The sequence below is a fragment of the Zosterops lateralis genome, assembly GCF_965231275.1.
Source record: "Zosterops lateralis genome assembly, chromosome: 3".
Lineage (NCBI taxonomy): Eukaryota > Metazoa > Chordata > Aves > Passeriformes > Zosteropidae > Zosterops > Zosterops lateralis.
Window position 1 is genome coordinate 88,928,631 of NC_139764.1, and position 25,606 is coordinate 88,954,236.

General features: G+C 37.0%; 2 protein-coding genes across 11 annotated transcripts in view; both read left to right on the forward strand.

Moving 5' to 3' along the window:
* Positions 1 to 25,606, forward strand: part of DST (dystonin) — a gene marked incomplete at its 5' end in the record, with an annotated part of 251,197 nt that overhangs the window by 126,583 nt on the left and 99,008 nt on the right. For 6 of the 10 annotated variants that reach the window (XM_083857741.1, XM_083857740.1, XM_083857738.1 and 3 more), the window contains 6 exons: positions 185 to 283; positions 1,793 to 3,397; positions 11,482 to 11,616; positions 13,998 to 14,086; positions 14,689 to 14,821; positions 25,019 to 25,171. In XM_083857741.1, the coding sequence (XP_083713867.1) occupies positions 185 to 283; positions 1,793 to 3,397; positions 11,482 to 11,616; positions 13,998 to 14,086; positions 14,689 to 14,821; positions 25,019 to 25,171 (2,214 nt within the window). The remainder of the gene's footprint in view (positions 1 to 184; positions 284 to 1,792; positions 3,398 to 11,481; positions 11,617 to 13,997; positions 14,087 to 14,688; positions 14,822 to 25,018; positions 25,172 to 25,606) is intronic. The other 4 variants (XM_083857745.1, XM_083857739.1, XM_083857746.1 and 1 more) reach the window with 1 other exon arrangement.
* Positions 3,665 to 11,167, forward strand: LOC310906699 (uncharacterized protein; the record flags this gene model as incomplete). Its single annotated transcript, XM_083856150.1, has 3 exons — positions 3,665 to 3,715; positions 4,836 to 7,601; positions 8,156 to 11,167. The coding sequence occupies 3 exons, from the start codon at positions 3,665 to 3,667 to the stop codon at positions 10,070 to 10,072; spliced, it is 4,734 nt and encodes a 1,577-aa protein (XP_083712276.1). The 3' UTR covers positions 10,073 to 11,167.

Sequence of the window (25,606 nt, forward strand, 5' to 3'; positions counted from 1 at the left end):
TGATTCAAGTGCACTTTGTTGACAGCATTGAATTTTGGAATCAAAATTAGAACTTTAGATTCCACAATTATGAATTTGAAATCAATATCAGGATAGGTTCTAAACCAGTGTCTATCACTTCTTTCAAGCTTAATGAGAGTGTTTACCTCTATGACACTTACCTCCCGTCTTTGTTTCTCTACAGTTCATGGATCTACGGACTCGGTACACTGCCTTAGTGACCTTGATGACACAATACATTAAGTTTGCAGGTGATTCTTTGAAAAGACTGGAAGAGGAAGAGGTAGGTCATTCTATGGCAGTCAAGCAAGCGAAAAGAGCATCTAGACAAACAAAGAGCAATATACCTGTTGGAATAATTCACAAAGTTACCAGCAGCTGTGGAAAACTAAAATTCCTTATGTAGTGCACGTTATACAGGAATGTAGCAGTGTTGGCACTGTTATCATTCACATAAGCAAAAGCCTGTACCATCCATACATTTTACCAGTTCTTCCACCTAGAAAGATCCTATGATTTGTTGAATTCTGAGGGAGATGTAGTTTAAATTTAAATGCTAATACTTTCAATTTTAATACCCTAGGCCTTCATCTTTTGGATAAAAGCAGACATTAAGATGAAGGCAAACTCACTATGTATACATATTTTTAACACTCTATTATATGCATTCTGGTCCACTTAACAACCTACAACCTTTCAACAGGGAGATGAGATGCCATCTTAATTAATTTCTGAAGTTAGTTTGATCTGTTCAGTTATTTTTTTTTCCTTCTGCCTTTTTTCTGTATTGATTCCTTGGGGTCAAACAGCATTTTATTTATGCTTAGAGTTGGATCTTATTAGCAAGAGTAAGTTATTAAAATTAGGCATACAAATTACTCAAAATACATGCTTGCTGCAGAACGAACCTTCCAAATAATTGAGAAAAAAAACTTCTAAATTTTTCACTTTCTTTTGAAAACTGTCTCTCAGAAAGAGATTACATAGTCATTCTTTAAGGACTACATTGTCTTAGTATAAACTCTATAAATTGGATAAAATTGGGGAACACTACCGTATGGGTATAAATTTTCATGTTATTGTTAAAGAAAAAAACAGTTCTTGAATGAATGTTACATAATTCTGGGGCTGATTTTGTCTTTATTGGTTTTTTTGCCATTGGATACCACTGAACCAACACTAACAACAGCATGTATCTTAGGGCATCAGGGAGTGGTGGAGCAAACTGATGGAAATACATTATGTTTTTTGATAAGTAGGCATTATAACTGAGGATTTAGTATGACTAATATGATAATGGCATCAAGGATAAAAAGTCAGTCAGAGAACAAGGATCTGTGAATGTCGATAGACTTCACATTCTTCAAGAACAAGTGGAATCTTTCAAAATATAGTGTCAGTCTGCTCTGAGTCTCCAGGATTGCTTTTTTTAAAAATTAAATACCTCCTATCTTCCGTTCTCCTCTACACCCTGTCAGCCTTCTAAATCTTTGGTAGCTTCTTTGAGGGTAACCTAAGCAGGTTTCCAGTCTCAAAAGAGTATAATGGGTATTTTCTCTTTAATCAGGGTAGCAAATCAGAAAAAGAATAATCTTTTTCAAAAGAGGAATGAGTTTTTTTCTTCTGAAAAGAAAAATTCTTCACAGACCCCTGAAGTCTGTGATTGTTCCAAGATTTTTTTTTATGCCAGTCTTTCTTCCTCTCAGTAGTGTCATTAAGAAAACAGAGAATAAGAAAAAAATAAGGTACTTCTTATCATATCTCAGTGTAATCCATGTGCTGTCATGCTCAGAGTTTACTAGAAGAGGATCAACTCCAGCAACCTGTGAAGTCAGCTGAAGTCTTTCAACATTTGGGATGTAATGAAGATCTTGAATTGAGAGAAGAAAAGAAACCTAATGAAAGCATGGTGGATGTGGAATATTTGCAAAACCAGAACTCTTCCAGTAAACCTGAATACACAGAAAATAAACCAGAAATGAACAGAAGAAAACTAAATGTGGACAGATATGATAAAATCAAAACTGATAGAACATTTAAGCAACTTCTCAATTTCAGTGGTCAAGAAAGTAGGATTAGTGGCAACAGAGATAGTAAGCTACATACAGAGCAGGAGAGTTTAATGGGTTTCAGTAATCAAAGTAAAGAAGAAAAAAATGGCAGAAAAGTTTGTTTTGTTTCAACTGAAATCTGTGTGAGTGTGAACAATGATCCTGGTGACATGTTAAATGAGCAAATTGCTAATGGAGAGAGACAGAAAACAGAGAAGAAATCAACAAAGTTGCCCAAAGTGGAAATAATACACAAAACCACAGGAAAAAAAATATCAAGAAAGGCAGGGAGTGATGTTTCAACAAAGGAAGACTGTGAGATGCAATCAGGAACTGATTTTGACCTAACAACCAAGAAAGCTGAAGTAACTCCAAAAAGTGCAAAGCAGGCCCTGGGTATCAGCCCTTACAAACTGCAACATTTTTCACAGAGAACTGATTTTCAGTGTCAGCATAAAGAGCATTGCTTTCCAGAAAGCAAAAGTCATAGTTCTTTAGAATATGAAGACAGAGAGTTTCAAGTGTGTGGTGAAAAAGGTGATTCTCCTTCAGGTACAACAGATGCAACATCTTTAGAGAAAGTTGCATCCTTGTTTGGGGAGCTGGCAGTGCACAACGGAAGTGAAAAAACAAAGTTAAATTTGCAATCTATAAGCAATCCAGGTGTTTTCTGCCATCTTGAAAGGAATACTGACAAACTGCAGAAAGCATCTCTGGATAAAGATTACTTCCTAGTAGAAAATGAAATCCTAGAAAAACCAAATATAAATTTAAATAAAGCCAAGAATACAGAGCGAGAAATTTTGGCAGTTTCTTCAGGAAATATTTCAGAGAGTCACTGTGCAGCAAAAGTCTCTAAATCCTATCCATTAGATTTTCAAGTATCACCAGTGCAGAATGATCAACATTTATGTACAGAATTGTTAGAAAATACTGGTGATGTAAATGCAAACTCAGGTCTCTCAGGAGTTTTTTCTGGAGGAGAGGATTATTTTCCATTATCAGAACATGAAGTAGCAAAAAAGCCTTTAAGTCACTATGACAAAGTAAGTGTGAAGAAAATACCACAGGGTAACACTTATGGTTTGGACAACATAAATAGAAGTGGGAAGAAGCAGAGTGGAGAAGACAGGCTAGAACAGGGTCAGAAATGCAAAGATTTATTGCTAGTTTCAGAAGCAGACAGTAGAGAGGAGGATAATCACACAAAGTTCCCTGGAAAAACCACTGAACTCCAGAAAACAGTTGGTGAAAAAGTAGACATAAAAGCCTCATTTGAAAAAAAAGAAAAGCACAAAAAGAGGGACAAAGATAATGAAGAGAAAAGGAGCACAACTATTATTAAGGTACCAGAGTTTTTAGGCAATGCAAATGGAAGAGTTAATCTAAGAATGATTCTAAATCAATGCAAATCAACATTTGAATCACAAAGTGTGTCAAGGTCAAGTGATCTAAGATTGATTGAACATAATTTAAACAATGAATATGATAATCATATATCAATTACTGTGCATTTTGAGATGCTTAAGGTTTTTAAGTTCTTAGAAATTAATTTTTATGTTTATTTTGTGTTGATATTTGCCATCCTTTTCTCCACCCAACTGATGCTCAGCATGTTGACTAGAAAAATGAAATCTAAGAAGATACAGTTTGTTAATGAATCTGTATTTTTCATTCTTTTTCAAGCATAATACATTAGGTTTTGTGTTTGTGTGAGTATAAAAGATCTGATAACAAATCAATTTAAATACTTTGTTTCAATTGGGGACTGTTCAAAATTATAATACAGGGAAATATGGAAAGGAACTTAAGAAGCTGCCTTTGCATTAGCCTTTTAAGAAATGTCTCAGATATCATATGAAAAATCAAGTAAATCTAGTAAATTTTAAGTAACCCAACAGTTGGTTTGTTTGAAAGCGTTGCTGTCGTTACCCTTCATGCCCTGTTTGTATGATCATAGGAATATAGGTGTGTTCTTATTTCATGTTAGCTCACATTTGGTAACTTAGCACCACAATGGTGCTAATGAAGACAAGGTATGTATAGTTTCGACCATATTACTACTGCTTATTACACTTCTTGCTTAAAAGACTTGCTCTGGATCTGCCAATATATGGAGACTACCAGCCAACTGGTTTTCATTAGGATTTTCCTAATTACCATGTTTACACTTCTGTGTCTACACTGCAGAACAGCTGTGCTCTTGCTGGTCCCCCAGCTGAGCCAGTGGGGACACTGGGACTGGGGAGCACACTGGAGCACAGAGCTTTGGATAACTGCTCTTTCTGGAGCTGCTCCATCTTGGCTCTAAGATACTGTTTCTTTTCCTGGAGGGGATTTCCACACTTTTCTTGTGTCATTTGTGCTTGCAAGCTTAAATCCTTCTTCCAGTTCCTGCTGAACTGATGGAGAAATGGTAGGCCACTTTCTCCTTGGGAATTCTTGCATACTGTGTTTGGGTCATTGTTTGCTCTACCTCTTTCTTTGGAGAGAAGGCCAGAGCTGTTTGGTGTTGCTTTCTGCTAAGAGGCATCTGACTGAAGTGAGGGGCTTCAGGACTTCTTCGCTTTGTGGATGTCTTTGTCAAGGGTTTCATATTTGGCTAATGGTAACTTCCTGAAGCCTTCAAGAGAAGGTGATGGTGGTGGGAACTGCTCATCCTGCTTTCTGGACATACCATATATACATGAGTAAGTATTTTCCCTTCTGCTTCTCTAAGATCCTGATATGTTCCACATGCTGTATTACAAAAAATGCATTCCAACTTATCTTATTCTTTTACAGATTTTAAAAAATAAGGAAGCATCTGCACGTCAGGCATATTCAGATCTAAAGGCACAGCAAAATAGCACAGCTGATGAGAATAAAAAACTCATGGTAAAGGTAAAAACACTTGAGGAGATGTTGGAGAATATGAAGAAACAAAAAATCCAAGTGGAACAGGAGCTCCCTAAAGTGAGAGAAGCTGCAGAAAAAGAGCGGAAGAAGCAGCAAAAGGACATGGAGGAGATCCGTCTTCAGAAGACCAAGGCTGAGCAAGAGGCAAAGCAGTGTCGTATAGATCTAGAAAGCATTGAGAGAGAGAAAGCAGATGCAGAACAGGAGTTGCAGTGTGTAAGGCAGTTCATTTTTCAGGCAGAGACTCAAAGAAGTATACTGGAAGAAAACCTCCGTGCTTTTCAAAATCAAATAGAAGAAAGCACCTTCACCAGAAGAAATCTTGAAGAGCTTCTAAAAAGAAAAGATACTAATCTTCATGATTTAGAGAAACAAAAAATATCCTTGATGCAGGAACTGAAGAAAAAAACAGATGGAGAAGAGAAACTTATGAAGCTCATCAAGCAAATGAAACAAGACCTTGACTTTCAAGGGAACCTATCAGAAATAAAGCTTCAAGAAAGAGAGAGAACTGAATGCAGAAGGAAGGTTGTTGAAGGCACATTCTCTGTAACTAGAGAAACTTCCCTGCCAACTTTCACAGCTGGGCAAGGCAGCCAGTGCAGGATTGATTCTGAAATTACAAGTTTCCAGAAGAAACTAGAAGCCAAAAAGGTAGAAGAGCTTAAACAAAAGATAGATGAGTTGACCCTTGCTAACAAAAAAGCAGATAAAACTATTAAAGACCTGAAGTATGAACTGAATGAAATTGAGCTTCAAAAATCATCCACAGAAGAAAAGTCTCGTTTATTAAAGGAAAAACTAGATAAAGTCAACAGTGAACTTAAATCCCTAAAAATTAAGTTGGAGGAAAAAGACCAAGTAGAGCAGGGATATTTGCAACAGTTGAAAGAACTGGACAGGCAGCTACAGAGAACCACAGATAAAGCCGAAGAGGTGATGCAAGAAAATACGGATCTTAAAAAACTTAAGATGAACTATCAGGAGGACCTGAAATCTGTTCAGCAAGAAAAGACACAGCTGAAAAGAGAAATAGAGGAATTAACCAGATCACAGACAAAAACTGAAATCACTATCAAACATTTAAATTCACAAATCAGTTCCCTTCAAAAAGAGAAGCTGGCAGCTGAACACAGAACACAGTCATGCAAAGGAGAAGCAAATAATCTTCAAGACCAATATAAGAAAATTAAAGAAGAGTTGCTTCAAAAAACAAAAGTAGAGAAAGAAAACCAGCATGAAATTCAGATGCTGAAGAATGAATTAACCAGAAGCAATCAGGTGTCAGAAACATTGAAACAACAGATAGAAAACCTTACTAAATGGAACACTGAAACAAAACTAATGATGAAGCAAATTCAGTCTGAATCAGAAAAGATGACTTTGGAAAAAGATAATATTCAGAGAAAAAATGATGCATTGAAAGCCCTAGCAGATGATTTCAAAGAACAGTTGCGTACAACAAATGAACAATTGCACAAACAAACAATAATTGAGCAAGAATTTATATGTAAAATCAAAAGCCTAGAAGTTGATCTTGCAAAAACAAAAGACTTAGCTAGTGACTATAAACAAAAATGTGATAAACAAAATGCTTCCACCCTTAGCATTGACCGGGAAGTTAAAAATTTAAATGCTCAGATGAATGCTCTAACTGTGGAAAAGAGAATGAATGAGCAGAAGATAGCCCTACAACAAGCTCATATACAAGAACTCAGTAGCAAATTAAAAAAATTGCAGGATGAACTCCATCAGAAGACTCTGGATGAACAGATGGCACGCAAGAAGATGATTCTGTTTCAAGAAGAATCCATCAAATTTAAACACTCTGCAGAGGAATTTAGGAAAAAAGTTGAAAAATTACTGGAATCCCATAGCATCACAGAAAAGGACATATCTGGTATAAAACTAGAATGTGTTGCTCTTCAGCAAGAAAAGCATATGGCTGAGGAAAACATCATGTTATACAAGAGGCAAATGGAAGATCTGCAAGAAAGGCTTAAAAAATGTCATGAACAACTACAGCAAGGGAAGCAGGCTGAAATGGACTATAACCGAAAGTGCAGGAAACTCGAGGAAGAATTGGAAGCACAGAAGCGCATGGTTGAGAGCTTGAAACAGAAGATGGATCTGCAGGTCAGGGAGAGTGAACACAGGTTTCTTTCCTTTCAGAATGAAGTTCAGCAAAATAATAAGCTCCAAGATTCTGGATTTAAATTGAGCTGTGAGAGAAGAGGGAATGATTTGAATTACCTGAGGGAGACTGCAGCTAAAGAATTTGAACAGCTTCCTCCACGTACAAAACCAAGATCACCTTTGTTAAGGCAGAAACAGGAAAGATCAGGTTTTAAATCTGATCAAATAGAAGAAAATACGTTGTACATGAGTGCTGATGATACAATACCGAGAGAGGTGCAGTTCGAGATGTCAAGCATAAACCAATCAGAAGATTCAAGTTCCCAGTCTTTTACAGAGTTTGTTTCGCAGATGAGTACACAGTTCCAGATAACTTTCGATAAAACAAGCCAAATCTCTGGAACATCTGAAAGGGACACACTGAGAAACAGGGACCTACACAGTTCCAGACAGACCATTAGACATGGAGAAGACACAAAACATGAATTAGGAGTGGTAAAACTGCATCCCTTGGAGGTACACACTACGTTTTGTGAGGTTTTGCCTTCCTAACGGTGCCTTTTACTAGTCCATTTGGTTGGTTGGTTTTGGTTATTCTGTATTACTATTCTCTTTAATATTTCTTATGTTCCTACCTTGGTGAAGGGAGCCCCTTCTGTCTTACATAACACAAAAAGCTTTATATTAGACCTTACTTTCAGGCTTGTTAATGTCTAAGAAAGATTATTTTAAAAATTTGTATTGAAAATAGAAATTCACATACACTGTTGTATCTTTATTGGTCAAAGTAAGCTTTGATTAACAGCAGTAAGCTCATAAAGTAACAAACAACAATTACCGATGTTTGGTCTAGTCATATTCCTGTTACTTAATAAATATTTGAAATGTTAAATGCTCTTCAAAACTCAAGCTCTTCATATATCTGCTCACCAATCCTAGTAGCAGTTCTCCTTTCTGACTTGTATTCAAGTTCTTCCTTTGGTTTCTTTGGTGATGGATTTAGGAGTGAATTATTTGCAGGATACTTTGCAGTTGTATTTCTCACTGTGTCAAAAACTTCCTATTTGCAGATAGTGAAGAACAAGCACTATGACATGCATGTTGAAGTCACAACATTAAACCAAGAAAATAACAAGACTTTTGGTAATGAAGAGAGAATGTTTCAGGGATACAAAACTTCCGAAGGGTTTAGGAAAGAAGACTTTGCAAAGATGAGCTCTTTCTTAGGAGAAGAGGTTTTGAGAACTGTTGATGATGCTACTCAGCTGGAATATTTTACAGAGGAATATGATGCTATTAAATTTCAAGGTCTCCGACATGATGTAACTGCCAGGCAGTTGACTGAAGTTAAACTTTTAGACAGGCTCACTGTTGAGCAGCTCATTTCAGGGCAGAAAACTATTGATGAGGTTCAGAAAAGTCTTGAAAAATTTTTAACTAAACCTACAGCTATAGCTGGGCTGTACCTTGAATCCAGCAAGGAGATACTCTCTTTTGCTTTAGCAGCAAAGAGAAAAATCATAGGAAAAGCACTAGCCTTAGCATTTTTAGAGGCCCAAGCAGCTACTGGTTTCATTATTGATCCCACAACAGGTCAGAAATTCTCTGTTGATGATTCAGTTCTTAGAGGGCTTGCTGATAGCGAATTCAAGAGTAGACTGTTTGAAGCAGAGAAAGCTGTTTTGGGTTATTACTTTTCTGGGAAAGTGCTGTCTGTATTTCAGGCTGTGGAAGCTCAACTTTTAGAAAGACAAAAAGGTAAAAATATCCTTGAGGCTCAGATTGCTTGTGGGGGGGTTATTGATCCTGTAAGAAGTGTTCGTGTACCTCCAGAAGCCGCTGTGCAGCTTGGCTTGCTTAATAACACAATTTTTAAATTTTTGCATGAACCTTCAAGTAATGCAAAATGTTTCCACAATCCAAATAACAGGAAAGCTATGTACTACTGTGAGTTGCTGAAAATGTGTTTGTTCAGTGTAAGCAGTAAATGCTTTGTGCTTCCAGTTGGTGAAAGGAAAATAAGCAGCCCATCAGCAGAGAAAAGTCATAAAACTTCTGTAATAAATGTTGACACAGGAACAGAAATGACTTCATATGAGGCTTATAAAAAAAATTATATTGATAAAGCTACATATCTTGAGCTTTCAAAGCAGGAATTTGATTGGAAAGAGTCTACATGCTTTGACTCTGATGGAAATTCTTTTCTTTTGCTTACAGATCTTAAAACGGGTGTACAGTTTAATATTGAGGAGACCTTGAATCAGGGTAGAATAGACAGAGCATTAATCAACAAATATAAGGAGGGCCTCATCACAATTAATGAGTTTGGTGATATTTTAGTTAGCAGTTCACAGCCAAATAAAGATTTAAACAGTCCTATTGCTGGGTTCTGGCTTTCTGAAACCAATGAAAGAATTCCAGTCTTGAAAGCCTCACGCAAAAATTTGGTAGACAGAGTTACTGCCCTCCGATGTCTTGAAGCTCAGGTTAGTACAGGCGGTGTAATTGATCCATTTACTGGGAAAAAATACAGTGTTTCAGAAGCTTTGCAGAGAGAGTTAATTGATGATGGTTGTGCCAAGCAAATCCAGCAGTGTGAGCTGATCTTTACTGGGATCATTCATCCTGTGAGGAACACTGTTATGTCAGCTGTTGAAGCTGTGCATTTAAGTGCCATAGACAAAGAAATGGGCATGCGCTGCCTGGAGTATCAGTACTTGACTGGTGGCCTGATAGATCCAAAATCTCATTCCAGATTAACAATGGAAGATGCAATTAAGAAGGGTATTGTTGATGCTATCACAGCTACAAAGATGAAGGATGAAAAATTGCACATTAAAGTTTTAACATGCCCCAAAACTAAGAAGAAGATAACTTACAAAGAAGCTTTAGATAGAGCTGTTTTTGATTGCCACACTGGGCTGCGGTTGTTAGAAGCAGCTCAGCCCATGAAAACAGGAATTTCCAGTCTTTACTATAATTCATAGTGGACAAAACATGTTAGTACTCATTTTGGGCTCTGCTTTAAAACCTGTTAAAGTTAAGGAAAATAACTGTGATGGCCTTTATGGAAAATCATAAGTAGTGTTTTCTAGCATTAATTAGTTTCTGTAAAACTAATTGTTATGAACAACTAATTAGCATAAACCATCAAAACGGGAATTAAATTTTACTTATTGCAAAACTGAAATTTATAATAGGCAGATTCATAATTTCAGAATGCAATCTATGTGTCTTTACCTGAAGACCTTGTCTGTCGTTACTTTACTTGTAGGTAGTGTAAGTGAGAAATTGTACTGGAGTTGGTGAAGTTAACATTAGTCCAAAGTGGGTATATTTATGTGAGACAAGAATCATATTCTTACATTAAAGACTGAAAGGGATTGCCCAGTTTGTGAGTGAACACAGTGTAGTATTTCTGTGGCCTGTTACTTAAAGTAAAATTACAAATCAGTCTGCAGATACCATTTGTTTTACAAGAGTGGCAATAAAAGGATGAAATATAAAAATAAAAATCCTTATACAAGGATTAAATCTGCAGTGCAGTAAGCACACATGCATCAGTACTTTTTCTCACACTGGAGTTTCATTAATTTTAATGGGCTGCTTACACCAAAAAGTTGTATTTCCTGTCCTGAGTTTTTCTCTTACTTAATGTTATTTTTTTTCTTAGAATTGTTTTCTGCTCTAGTAGGCAAATGAGTTACAATCACATATCAATTTTTTTAAAAATCCATTGAAATGAAATGTTTTCATTTTTACTTATGGTACATGGAAGGGCTTAAAGAGGTTTTCTCAGTATTGATAAATGTCTACCTAACAGATTTTATGTTAGGAGCATGTTTTCCTGTGCAGATAAAGATTAAATGTCTCAGTATTTTACTTTTATTTTTTTCTTGTTTCCGTAGACATAAAAGCAATGTATTCTTCCTAATTGTAATTTGGTAATCCATGTGCATAATGTGCAAAACACTGTTATGCTATACTAGTGGTACATATCCTTATCTGAGGGTAATGCAAAGGCAGCAATTCAAAGATACTTTATATGCAAATGCTTTTTAGATTTTATCTGCTGAGTAATGGCTGGGAAGCTATGCTTTTTCTTGCTATCAATCATTTTATAATGATTGTAAGTGTATATGAATAAGCACCTTTATCATAATTAAAAACCACTTGAGGTATTTTTTTTTGTTATTGTTTATAATTATGTGTAATTTTTGGTCCTACATCAAATGTCATAGGAATGCATGTGGTGGTAAATAAAAAAGAAATAATTTTATATTTATGTGGTGATAATAATGACATTGTCATAGAATTGTGTTTCTACAGACATTAATGTTACATATTTCAACAATTTACATTTACATGTTTCTTTACAATTCATGGCACTCATCAGAAATCAATGGAAGAGGAAAAGAAGGAACATGTTGAGAAAGCTGGGGATTTACTGAAATGGGTGTCAAACCTCAGCAAGACACTCAGCAAAGAAGAAGGAGAAAAGGCTGAAAAGACAGATTTACCTAAGCAGCAGGTATACAGATGTCTTTTCACAAAGCACCACTTCCTCTTTTTAAGTTTTTGCATGGATTACAATTCCAAAATAATTCATAAATACTTTTTGTCCCCCCTACAAATCACTATCCACATTTTCCTCAGGACATAATTTCACATTTAGTTGTGAGTAGAGAGTTGGGTAAATAAACATCAATGTTTAGGGACACAAGCATATTACTCAAGAAGCTCTCACTGCTTTTCACAGACCTAGCATGTGACATATTCTGACACTGCATAATGTCAGTTTAGAGAAACTGGACCCTGCACACCATATCTCAGCCTTTGTAGAGGGAGAGTGCATCCTGTCAGGATGGCATTTTGGGCACCAGGAAGGCGAAAGTTGGTAGGAGGGACCTGAGGGCCAAGTTTTTATTTATTTGCTTTTGAAAAGGTAATCTGAGGGGTCCTCTTAAGGGATAGTCAAAACTGCTGTCCTAGGAAATACAGCAGATGTTGACTGAGGCCTCTGTGTTATCACACTAGTCCACAGGCTGTTGGAGTGGCCCATCTTGATGCCTTTGTATTTAACAGGACATTGTCACTGTGTACAGTTGTAACTCTGACCATAAATGTCCATCTGTGAAGTTTCCTGTAATTTCTAGGACCTCCTCTGCTGGACTTGCCCCATGAAATAGTGTAGTTACACCTAAAAAGTTTTAGTAGGTAAAGTCTTACCTGCACACTGAGCAGCACAGGGACAGAGCAGTGTCTTGTCCACATCACTCAGTACAGCACTGGATGTGTCATCATGCAAACATGATTTTGGCCCTCTTGGCATCCTGTTCCTATGTTTTTATTTTGGTGATGATTCCTGGTGCCAGAGCCCACTGGACCAGATGTGCATAAATCCAGCTTGCTGTTGGGAAGGTTGGTGGTCCTGATGACCACTTTTCCATCATGTAGCTTGTTCAGAGAGGACTAGTGCTAGTTCTGAGTTTGTCCCTACACAAAAAGAAGTAAGCTGGTACTGATTTGAACATATTAGTTGGTAAATTGCTAGTAGTTAAAATCAGGATTTGCAAAAGCATTCAGTTGTGGTCCTCTTCTGCCCTTGTTAATGACTACACTGCAAACCTTTATCAGTGCTGGGCCAGCACTCAACTCCTTAGGACATTTCAGCTTACCGTAGCAACTGTGGGTGTCATCCCCTCTGGCCTGAGCCCCCAGTGAGTTGGCTGTCTTTGCTTCCTGTGGGCCTTTGCTTCCCTTGTGAAATGGCCTGGCAAGGTAGCTGCACCTTGCAGAGGTGTCTGGGTTTGTGTCTCCACTGATTAGCAGTGATCCCTTGACAAGTTATGTAAAAACACGTAGAAACTGGTGATTTCATAGCTAATGTCAGCTGAAATACATTTCACACAGAGGATTGGGGTTGCTATGGGATGTAGACAGGTACTGGGAAGAGAAGCTGATGCCAGTAGTGACAGGGGCACGCAGCAGCCACAGTGACACTGGTTCCCTGAGTGAGGTGGATCTTGTGACCCCATCTGCTACTTCAGCCTGCTCACCTCATCTTCCTGCATATTGCATCCAGTTCCTGTGCAAGCAGTACAAGTGATGAGATTGTGGCTTGCTGGTGGTGGTTGCAAAGGGAGACTTCTTGGTTCCTTTGATATGGTGCATACGAGGTCAGATTGGTTGTGTCCAGACCCAGGTGAATGAAGGGCCCAAGCACCTTGTTTGAGACCTAACACCTATGTTGAAAATATCTCTGGTTTGCAGAACTCCCTTTTGATAATTTGCCTTTATTTATCCAAAAGGAGTGCTTTTCTTTGAGGAGGGAGAGTTTCTCAGAAAAGTTAGAAGATGAATTTCCCACAAGTTCCTCTACCAGAAAAACTCCTTAAGTGGGAATGACACAGAAATGATAGTGTGGAGAATATTAATTATTAATTCATTTTCCAGGTGACTCATGTTGCATTTGTCTCTGTTATTGAATTTCATGAAGGCTTGTGGTCTTCTGATAATATTTTTTAAAAAATTTGTTGCCTCTCATTTTGGTGAGCAACTTCTTAAACGTGACTATTGTGTACAACTTTTATAAAGCTGCTATAAACTGTGCCAGCTATAATAAGTGATTTTAAATGATTGGTTTGATTTTCCATCGAATTACGTTTTGAAATATTCTATTTGTTTTGCCCAATAGTTTTCTATAAACAGATTGCTTAATCATGAGGCATATCACGATGACATACTCATATGTAAATGATACAATTCCAATAAATAAAAAAAATCAAGCTCCTATATTATTGAGATTAGTCAATAAACAGCTACAAATAAGGTTTTGTTTGTGTGGTTTTGTTTGTTTTTGTTTATTTATGTACATTATTAAGTCTTGAACACAGGTTATTTATTTTTCAGATATCTCTTCATGAAATGTCAACCAAGAAAGAACAAATAGCTGAAGCTCTGCAGACTACTCAGTCATTTTTAGCTAAGCACAGTGACAAGTATGCCATTTTTTATTTTTCAAATAATGTAAATTAATTTAATCAATACATATTGTATGCTTAAAAAAAATCATATCCTTTTAGTTCTAATTGCATTTCAGGTACAATTTGAGAGTTTTTTGTCTTCCCATTTCATGAAGCTTGATGCAATTTTGTTAATTTCAAGAATTTGGCTTGGTTTGTATACCCCTGGTCATCTTAAAAATATTAGATATTTAAATTTTCATTTGAAATCAAAATAATGAACGGATTTGTAGTAAATTAGTATTGAGCTATCTATCACAAGATTGTTTCATCTGTGTCTGAAAACAGACAGTGTAAGTTACTAAATAGCTGAGATATCTCATGACTCCTTGCTAGTTATGTTACCTGTCTTGACTGGAATCAGTAGGCAAGGGCCCATGCAAAGGTTAAATGCTTCTTTTCCTAATAACTGCAATCAGACTGTAGCTTTCTTGAACAACTTTGTAATTAGGCTGTATTTTTTCCAGATTACTTGTACTAATTTCTGCTCCCCATTTTTAAGTAAAGGTAGGCAGATCACTCCCAACTAGTTACAAATTACCCAGAGATCTCCTTTTTCCATTTTTTTTTCATAATAGAATGACGGATGAAGAGAGACATGAAATGGAAAAGCAAGTTAGATCCCTGCAGGAAAGCTACAGCTTATTATCCAATGAAGCTTTGAAGCAGCTGCAGGAAGCACATCTGGGAGATGAAAAAATGGAAGGAAAGGTAATGAGATTCAGACTTAGATTTCAGTTTCTATTGAGATTTACTGCATGGTTTTCAAACCACACATGATCAGCAAAAGAAGAAGGTGCAATTAACAGTGTGTGGAAGTAACCTGATATTTAATTGACTGAAGGTGTTGTGTATTTGCTGTGAAATACTGTATGTGTCCTTTCCTGTACACATGAGCATTCTATTCATCAGACTTCTTTTGTGAAAAGTCTTAATAATGTGTGCCTTGCATGAAGAAAGACAAGCAAATCCTTCATCTCTTAACTCTTCTCTTAAAAGCCATTCTTTGACTGCTAGATAAGTCTGTGTTTCTGCTGCAAAAATGATACCATAAAATAACATGTTAATCTCTCCCATATACCACTCAGAAATATCCTAGAAATCATCTACTTTCAGTTTTTCTTAAAATTATTCTGGGTATGAAGATGGGAGGACATAATACAATTAGCTCTGAGACACTGTGAATATATTTATGGATATTAGTCTTAAATATGGAGGAAGTATTCTCATACACATACAGAGGCAGAGTCTGTGTAATGAGTTCAAATAATGTTGCCAAACTGACTTCATGCTTTCCATGCAAACTAAATGCAATATTTGGTGCTAGAGTATCTGATTCCATATTGTTGAGTGTATATACAGAAATGCTGTATGCTGTAAACATGAATAGCATGGTTGTGGTGAATCACATACTGTTTCCAAATATTCTAACCTTTCACAGACATTTATGGCATGAAAATGTGACTTTCAGGTATATGTCCTATTTGCCTTTTCTGCAATCATTTCTTCTATTGTCTTTCACTAACCCTATTTATGTATGCAAAGCATAGGTTTTCAATTCACAGATGCATGTTGGTTTAAAATCTTTTATCACATCGTGTGCTGTTGAATGACTGACATAGATCACTTGCGCATTTGAGCTGCTAACATTCACAACATTCCTCCAGCCTGGTAAGTACGTGTTTTTATGCTTCTCATGCATTCAAAATCAAAAGAAAATTTTAAGCATATAGTCAAAAAAAATGATGATAGCTTTTCTTTTATATTCCCTTTTAGGTGAATAAAGTCATTGCTGGTGTTATTGACCAAACAACTGGAGAAGTCCTTTCAGTCTTTCAGTCTATTTTAAGAGGTTTTCTTGACTATGATACTGGAATTAGATTGCTTGAGAATCAGCTAATTCTTTCTGGAATAGTTTCTCCTGAATTAGGAGTGTGTTATGATTTGGAAGAAGCTAAAGCCTATGCCTTAATCGATGAGCAGATTCTGTTGCAGCTGCAAGAATTAAGTAATGCAAAGAAGCTGATGTCAGAATCATCATTAGCAAATATTCCAGTTGTTTCAGCTTTAGAACAAGGTCTGATTTCAGAACCTCTGGCTGTTAAAATTCTTGGGAATCAGCTTTCAAGTGGGTATTTGATTTTGCCATCTACTGGAGAAAAGTTGTCTTTGCAGAATGCTTTCCAGAGAAATCTCATTTCTCCAACATTATATTCAAAACTCCTGGAAAGACAAGATACGTGTAAAGATCTCATAGACCCCAACTGTGCTGAGAAAATTTCCCTTGAACAGATGCTTCATAGAAGCATAATACATGAACCAACAGGGTTAAGACTGCTACCTGTGAAACCACAAGAGAAAGGGAGAATTGTGTTCAAATGTGGAAGGAGGGTAACGATTTTGAGGGCAGCCCATGAAGGGCTCATTGACAAGGAAACAATGTTCAGGCTACTGGGTGCTCAGTTAATGTCTGGAGGCATCATTGACCCTGACTCAGGGAAACGAATTACTGTGGAAGAGGCCATGGGACAAGGGATGATAGATCAGGACACTGCTTGTGGGATCCTCACACATCAGGTTCACACTGGTGGAATCCTTTGTCAAAATTCAGGGCAACGCTTGACTGTCGATGAAGCTGTGCAATGCAACTTAATATCATCCACGAGTGCTCTGCTGGTATTAGAGGCACAGAGAGGCTTTGTGGGACTAATTTGGCCTCACACTGGTGAAATATTCCCAGTATCAACCTCTTTGCACCAAGATATGATTACAAATGAGCTGGCATTCAAAATACTGAATGATAGAAAGAAAATAGCTGCACTTTACATTCCAGAAACTTGTGAAATAATCAGTCTTGACAAGGCTGCAGAATCAGGGATAATAGACAGTAATACTTTATCTGTTTTGACCAATGTGACTTTACCTGATAAAATGCCAAATGTAGAAGAATTAAAGTCCTCTTATAAAAATGCTGCAAAATGGTTATCAACTTACGAATTTCTGCCATCTGTATTTCATGACTGTGAGGGGGAGCATGAAGATTCTGGCACAGAAGACCCTGTATGTCATAATCTAGATCAAGCTAAGAAACTATTCATGTCTTACCTGATGGTAAATAGTTATATGGATGCAAACACTGGACAGAGACTTTTGTTATATGATGGACAACTGCAAGAAGTCATCAGTATGTTGCTGGAAGGTGATAGTGCTGGGTACAATGCCGGTGTGTCAGATATGGAGTATAGTAACAAATATGTAAGCTCAAAAGGAATTCACCTAAAGTCAGCAGACAATGTTCAGGGTGATCTTTCAAGTGCTGAGAATTCTTGTGATAGCAGGAAATGTAATCAGTTTGATGATTTTGGGAATTATGTATCTTCACAAGATCTCCATGTGTCCAGGCCAGATGTTTGCAATACTCTTGGCACTGAGCAGTCAGAATTTACACAGGAAATGCTGTTAACTGTCCCTGCAGAACTCAAAAATGTAGTAAGCAGCACTCAAAATCCCATGAAGACAAATGAACTCAGAGGTTTTTTTGAGGTTTCTGAGTGGACAGAACTCTGTAAGCATAACAGTCAGCAGACAAATTCAGGAAACATTGAAGGATATCTTCCAAATGACTCAAATACAAGACTTTTAGCACAAACTGCAAAAGAAGAGATTTGTGTGGGAGACCATCTGGATAATGAAAACATGAATAATAAAACATTACAAAATTCCATGAGTGTGAATGATTTGTCAGATAACGAAACATGGAGGGAGCTGGAAAGGTGCACAGGATATGGGCCTCACATATTTCAAGCTGAATGTAGCAGAACGGTACTGGATAACAGCAAGAAAGATAATTTTCAGAGAAGTCTCGGTTCATCCATCAGTGCAGACACTGAATGTACACTTCCAGAAGAATTGGTTAGTCAGTGTGGTGTCACACTAAAGTTTGAAGACAATAGATATGGTGCGCAACTTCCACAGGAATATGCAGGTCCATCCCTAGAGGACTGTCTTTATATCCATGGAAGGCCATCCCTGGAGGAGTGTACTGATTTTCAGAATAAACTGTGTCTAGAAGACAGCATAGACATGCACCATAGGCTTTCTTTGGGTAGTGATACTGTCATACACGATGGATTACCTCTGAGGGACAGTAACAGCAAAGCACAAACACTGACAGTAGAAGAAAGTGATCATATATTCCACCAGTTACTGCCGTGTGACAGTAGTTCTGACTCATCCATAGAGGGGGGTGATGGCATCCCACAGCTTGAGAGTAACTGCTTGCAGCATGAATGTGGTGAGGTGGCCTCTGAAGAGGACAGCTCTCAGTTGGATGACGGTGATGATGATGCCTATGAAACACCACAGGGAGATGAGGATGACAGCGACGTCTATGATACTCCACAAATGGATGATGATGATGATTCCACTGACACTTCTCAAGGTGATGAGGGTTTTGATACCTTGCAGTTGGGGAATGATGATTCACCAGAGCCAAAACTGGCTGGAAGATCAGTTCCATTAGGTTTTCTGGAGGAGAGAGGTGGTCGAATAATTGTAAGAGAAGAGATCAGCTCTTTTCAAGAACTTGTAGCTAAGGCTGGAGAGAATGTTCATGTAAATGCAAAAGGGCAACCTGAGAGCATAACTATAGCTTCTGCATATGCCAAAACTATGGAAAAAATCCCTGAGGAAAGGGAAAGAATAGGGAGTTTCAGAGAGAAGGAGCAAGAGTTACCAGTTACTGGTGAGAGTGAAGGAAGAAAGGAAGGAGGCGTGAGCTGTTTAAGGAATATGTATGAAACAGATGTGCAAGACAAGAATGAGGAAGTTGAAATGAAAGCAGAAGGTGACCTGTGTGAGGAGGAATCTGAAGGTACACAGGAGGGGGAAGATTATGAGGAGGATTATGACAGTTATGATGACTCTGACACTGATTCTGACAGTGAAGATGAAATGGATATTTTTTATTCACATCATCAATGTATAAGTAAAGGTGATCAGCTGTTAATTTCTGTAGATGTAGAAAGGAGTAATGAAAACAATCAGAAAATTGATGACTGCTGCTATTCTTTAGACCACAAGACAGGATATACTTTGCAATTCCAGTCTAACCATGAAAATAGAAAACTATCCTCAGTAATATGTGAATCAATGTCAAATATTTCTGAAGAAAGATGTGTTGGTCTTTCATGTGCCATTGAAGGAGGCAAGCAGCAGGAAACAGAAGGTGAATATGGGACTTTTGTCAAAAGTGAACACATGCTACAAGATACTACGGAACCTATTCAGTCTGAAAATACCTTTGACAATAAATGGATGTCCATTAAGAGTGAAGAGAATAATGAAAGACAGTTCAGGATTTCAGGTTCTCAGCTTCTTCATGGTACTGTGGAATCTGACATCAGTGTGACACCTTGCCTACAGCAAGCTACTGATGATGACCAAAATACCTGGACAAATTTGCTTCTCTCGGAATGCTTTAGTGATAGTGTGAATAATGACAATAATACCATGCAAATGTTAGATTCAAATCATGGACAAAGACAGAGTGAGGCACTACTTACAGAGGAAAAAGTATTAAATTATATGGAACAACTAAAGGAAAGTTCATCCCAATTGGACAATAAATTCCTTAATACCCCTTGTGCGAGTGATAATAGCTCACTTAGAGACCCAATACATCCAGTCACCAGTTTGGAGCATGGTCAAATAGAAAGAGATTTTGAAATTTTTACAGAAAATAAAAATAGAGTAAATATTATGGAGGAATGTGATATCATGGGGCTAAGTAATAGTCCCATTCAGATGGAAAACCTTGGGGAAATATTTGATGCAACAGTAATTAAAGCTGCTAGAGAAACTCCTGTTGCAACTAAAGAAAAAGTATATGTTGATCAAGCTTTTCTTGACATTCAAGGTTCAAGATCAAATGAATTTAAGAGAGATGTTAACATTTCTGCTTCTTTAAAACAACATACAACATGCATAAAAGAAGGTGACCATTCACAATTCAATAAAACTGAATTCTGTTTTGTGGACATGGAAAGAGGGGAAAAGGGTTTATGGAATGAAAAGGACTTTCTGCTGAATATGGAAGAAACTAATTCAAGTGAATTTGACGCTTACTCTTTTCCCCCACTTGATACAGTGAAACCAAAGGAGATTATCATAACTAAAGAAACAGGTAGACTTATCTGTCAAAATACTGACAGTGTTCTTAAAGACATTCCAGAAAACAAAAGCAGCAATGATAGTGGAATTTCTCCCACAAAACCAGATGCTTTAGGAAGTATTGAGGATGCCCAGCCTACTGGGAGACATATCACTGATGTTTCTTCTGCAATTCTGAGTAGCATAGGGACTAAGTTGAATTACAGTGACCAGAATGAACATGAGATGCTGAAAAACACAAAGGGAGAAAATGTCATGGTCAGTGAGACTTCCTCCCTTGGAAATGGCTTCAAAAAACAAATGTCCATGGAGTCATTGCAAAAAGAATTGGGTCCCTGCAAAGATTTTCAAGTAAAGGAAGGTATTTCACAATCAGCAGATGTGTCTGACACATTAATGGAAGACTTACAGAATTTGTTACAAAGGAAATTGAAAATGGCACATGTTTACTGCAAACAGGAAGGTGAGCCCCTAAGTTACTCTGATACCAGAACTTTAATGCAAAATTTACTTAAGATGGTTAGAAGCACCCAGCTTGTGAATGAAATGTCTAGTGGGTCAAATGTGAAGCAAATAAGCAATGCTGTTAGAACTGCATTAATGGTCACCACGCTGTGTACAGAGCCCAAGGACAGTGACTCTCCTTCATTGCTTTGGCCTGATTGCAGAAGTCCTGATCTTCTTCATGATATTCTGAAGCAGGAATCCTGCAAGCAAAAGGCAGCTGATCCAGATGAAAGAAAAAGTGAAACAGACATGAAAGCTCCTGTTCCCAAGATTACCAGCACTGAACTTCTGGAAATTTTTCAAATCTCTCTTGGGGATGAAAATACAAGCAAGTTAGAGGAGCTGATAAATGGTTTGCTTATGAGCTCACAGGTTGCTGGTACCACCACAGAGCATGAGGGTAAAGGCAAAGGAGATGGGCTTTATTCTCTTTCCTTAACAGAACAACGAGAGCTTGGATCAGAAACTGATGAAGGGAAAACATTGGAAGATAACACAACTACTACTTGGAAAAGTTATCAGGAACATGGGAAGACAGAAAGCCTGTCCAAAGGCTTGACTGAGCCTGTTTTGAAAACAAAAGAAGCAGTCATAGGAGACACCCCCACTGGCATGGTAAGTTACAAGAATATGTGCTCAGTGTCCTGTGTTAATGGAATTGCATGGATCTTTTTGAGTGCTGGAGAGAAAAATTGAACTAGAAAAATGGTTGAAAAATTAGATTATAATTAAAAAATAAATCAGAATAAACCCAAGGCCTTTTATTACTAATTTTCAAGTCAGTTTGGAAAATCTTTCCTTATTTTTAAAACTCATTTTCAGTTTGATGGAGTACAGCAATGTTTAAAGTTGACAGAGAAAATGCGAGAGCATTTGGCAGTGCTTCAAGATATGAAAAACTACCTAGATAAACAGCAGCCCATTAGTAGCAGCCTGGAAATACTAAAACCTGAACTGGAACAGCTAGAGGTAAGTAAAGTATTCTTTATGCTTGTATTTCAGTGATGGGTGCTAGAAATAACTCTTGGGTTAAAAGAGAGATATAAAATGTAATTAAAGCAATTCAGATTTAAACATTTTTCCTTGTAATAATGCATTTTTAATATATTCTCTTTGTAGACATTTGAATCAGGACTGGCCACCTTTGCAATTATCCTAAAAAAGGACATGAAGTTGGCAGAAGAATTATTAAAGTCTTGTAACAGGGATATTCCAGAAGAAAAACTTAAAGAGCTAAAGATAAGCTATGACTCTTTGCAGGAAGCATTTTTGGTGGTCTGTGATAGATCTTCAAAAAGAGCAAAACAAATAGTCTGCGCTGTTGACTTGGAAATGGTATGTTTTTACCTTGATTTTCTTTAAGGTAATTGGTCTTAAATAAAAGAATTTGGCTTTTCTTTATTTTATCTTATTATAAATATATAAGATTATTCAATTTAATGTGGTAGAAAATGTGACTAAGCTCCAGGAATATAAATAAATATACAACTTCCCTTTCTAGTCTAAGCTTGCAGGATTACACCAGCAACTTTTAAACCAGCTGGAGAGATTTTCAGACTGGATCACAGAGAACAATAAAATCATGAATGACTTCACTATGAATACTAATGATATAGAAGAGATGAAGAAGAGTTTGCAGCTATTTAAAGTAAGTGCTCTTTATGGCAGATGTTGATGCTTCTGGCACAAGTTGCTCCTTATTATTAAGTATTAGCTATTTTTTAAAATTCTTTCTCAACAACCTCTATTGCCTGAAGAGATGACTAGAAGTAATTAAGAAGACAACCATTTGATAATCCAGTAATAAAATCTTGTTGATTTGCTTTTTCACTTGCAAAAGAAGTTTCATAGAGTTAGGATTACTGAGAAAGCTACTGGTTCCACTTACAATTGTTGCAATAAATCTCAGCCTTTTAGAATTCTAATTTATAATACAGATATTTCAGTGATTAAAATTGGATTTTTATGCATTGGGTTCAGAATCTTTACTGAAGTTTAACTGTCTTCCAAAAAAATTATATGTGAGAACACAGGATGGAAAAAGATAAAAAGGTTACATTAAACACTCCATAAAATGAGTAATGGGAAACAAAATTTTGGTAAAGTCCATGTACTTCTATATGTATGAATAATAAAAATTTTAGTTGTTTAATGTGCTTAAATAGAGTTCCAGAAAATTGGTATGGTCATAGGGGGCTCCACAGTATGTACCTGTTGGCAGAATTTCCCACATTGCTAGAAATGGTGACATTGTTGCTCTGGAGTTAAGAATAGAAATAATTTCAAGTATATATTTTAAAATTTCTGTTTCTTCAGATCTAGAACCTAGAAATTTTACATCTAACCTGCCATAAATCTTTTAGAGTTGAAGGTCAGTCAGTTTTCAAACATCCATAGGAGAGCTAAGAAACAGAAATGTACAAGATCACATTTTTTATTACTTGGACACAAGCTGTCCTGAGGCAAACCATGCCCAAGTTCTAATGTCATACCTGGATGTGTCAATATGTTTCTGAGTTTTGATTTTCCATGGCTAAATAGCCTACCAAAAGCATTTTTGAATAGGGGCTAAGAAGAGATGGTCAGGATACTTGTGGCTTATTTGTACTCAGTTTTTCTTTGTTGCTAGTAATTCCCTTCACTTTATTTACAGAACAGTGCTGCAGAGCTCAACTGTAAAAAAATGCAACTGGAGTCCACTGCGTTTGATGTTCAGTTCTTCATTTCTGAACATGCTGAAGATCTTTCTCCTAATCAGAGCAAACAGCTGCTGAGGTTCTTAAACAGCACCCAGAAATCTTTTCAGGAAGCACAAGAGGCAATAACTTCTCAAGTGGAAAGTTTAGAGACTCAGTTACAGGCAGTGCGAGAGCTGGGTGATCAGAAGGTTTGCCTTTTTGTGTAAATGTGTACTGAATGTTTCTGTCTATGGATGAGGAGTTTTAATACCAGCATGCAATATTGAGTGTATTTCTATCTTTTCCCTTTTTATTACAAATATATTTGTAGTTCTGCAAAGATGATATGGATGAAATTTGGTGAATTATCATTTTTGTCTTAGTATACGCACAGAAACAGCATATTAAATTAAGAACTGACACCGGTCTGCTCTTTCTAGCAATGAGAGAAATTTACTTGAGGTTTCTCACAAGTATTGTTTCTTCAGCAATTGATCAGTAATTGATCTGACCTATACTGATCATTGAATTTACTATTGCACCATTGCATAACACTTTGGTCTTGCTGAAGATTTTTTTTCTCTTTAATTTGCCAGGTCGTCTGCTTATGTGAGCTTTTCTCTAGATCTTCATAGTTCAAGAACCAGATTTGTTAAAATACGTGTACCATGGATTGTTTTGACTGAGACGGGTTAGAGGGACAAACATATGAGTAAATCAGCCAAGATACTTGCAGTTCTAGGAGTGGGCACTGGGAAAACTGTGAGTCAAGTTGGGCCAGTTACTTCTGCAGCTGGCAAGTGTAAGCAGCCTTTGTAGAGTCAAAAGAGGTTGATAAGATGCTGCAGCTTAGCAGCACCTTCTCTCCTCTCACAGCAGCATTGTTAGGACTCAGAATCACCGCCTCAGCCCCTGGTTTTTGTGTAATTAAAAGTGCTTTAGTATTCTGAAGACTTTGTTGTATTTTGCCATTCCAAGAACATTTCTTTCTACTATATTTTGTGAAACATAAAATTGAGTATAGGAAAGGGCACGGATAAGTTTTCTAGGACTTTGTAACAATAATAAGCTTGCATGTTTTGTTCCCCTCTACTGCTTAAAAAGTCCACAGTTTCTATTCAGGTAACATGTTATGCTTACCAAAAAGAGCTAACTCACATTCACAACTAACCTCTGTTTTGATGTCCTTTTTTTCAGAATTAACAGTGTTTATCACAGGTTTCAAGTGGTTGAGAGACTGGATTTTTCCTCCTGTTGTTTGGAGATTTCATCCTTCACATATGTGCATGGCCAGACTTCTATTGGGCAATTCCATCAAACATGGTCTCTTTTACTTACAACATATTCGAGGTTTATCCATAACTTCTGTATATTCATCTTGCTCTTTGTACCACTGCTATCATGTTTACAGCATACTTTTAAATTTACTGCTTTGCAATATTGGTGTTCAAAGATTTCTAATATCTATGAGAGTGCTGGTTCCTGAAGTTTTTTTGTCTTATTCCTGGGGATTTTTTGTCTTATTGTTCAATTGCACTTGGCTCTAATATAGGATGTGGCTGAGCAGCAGCAGGAATGCAAAGAGAAACTGCAGGAAATCTGTGATTTGCTTACACAGACTGAAAATCGACTCATCGGGCAGCGACAGTCTCTTGTTATTGGAGACAGCAAGGCTGAGCTGGAACAATACCAGACCAAACAGGAGGTATGCACAATTCCAGTCAGAGCAGTCAAAGAAGGCTGAGTGCAGAGGAAAGTGACTTAACTCTTTTGTTGGGTAACAAGGCTTGTCATGTGAGAGGAGAATAAAATAGATTTGTTTGACCTACCAAAAGCAAAAGCTTACTGACATGCATTTAAACTGCTGCCTGTGGATATACTCCAGTACATGCCAGTGGGAGAAGAGAAACTTCCAAATGAGGAGACAGTGTCTCCTAGAATAGGGAGTATGTGCTACACACTTCAAGAAGCACTCTTGAAGCAGGCATGAATTTTGTTACTATATTAGCTTAAGATTGTTCCTGTTGAATGTGATAAAATCACATGTTTATTATCCTAAAATAATTTAGCCAGCTTTTTAACTGCTATGAGGAAGTGTTTATTCCTGTTCAGAGTACTTTGAAAAATTTTGCTGCAACAT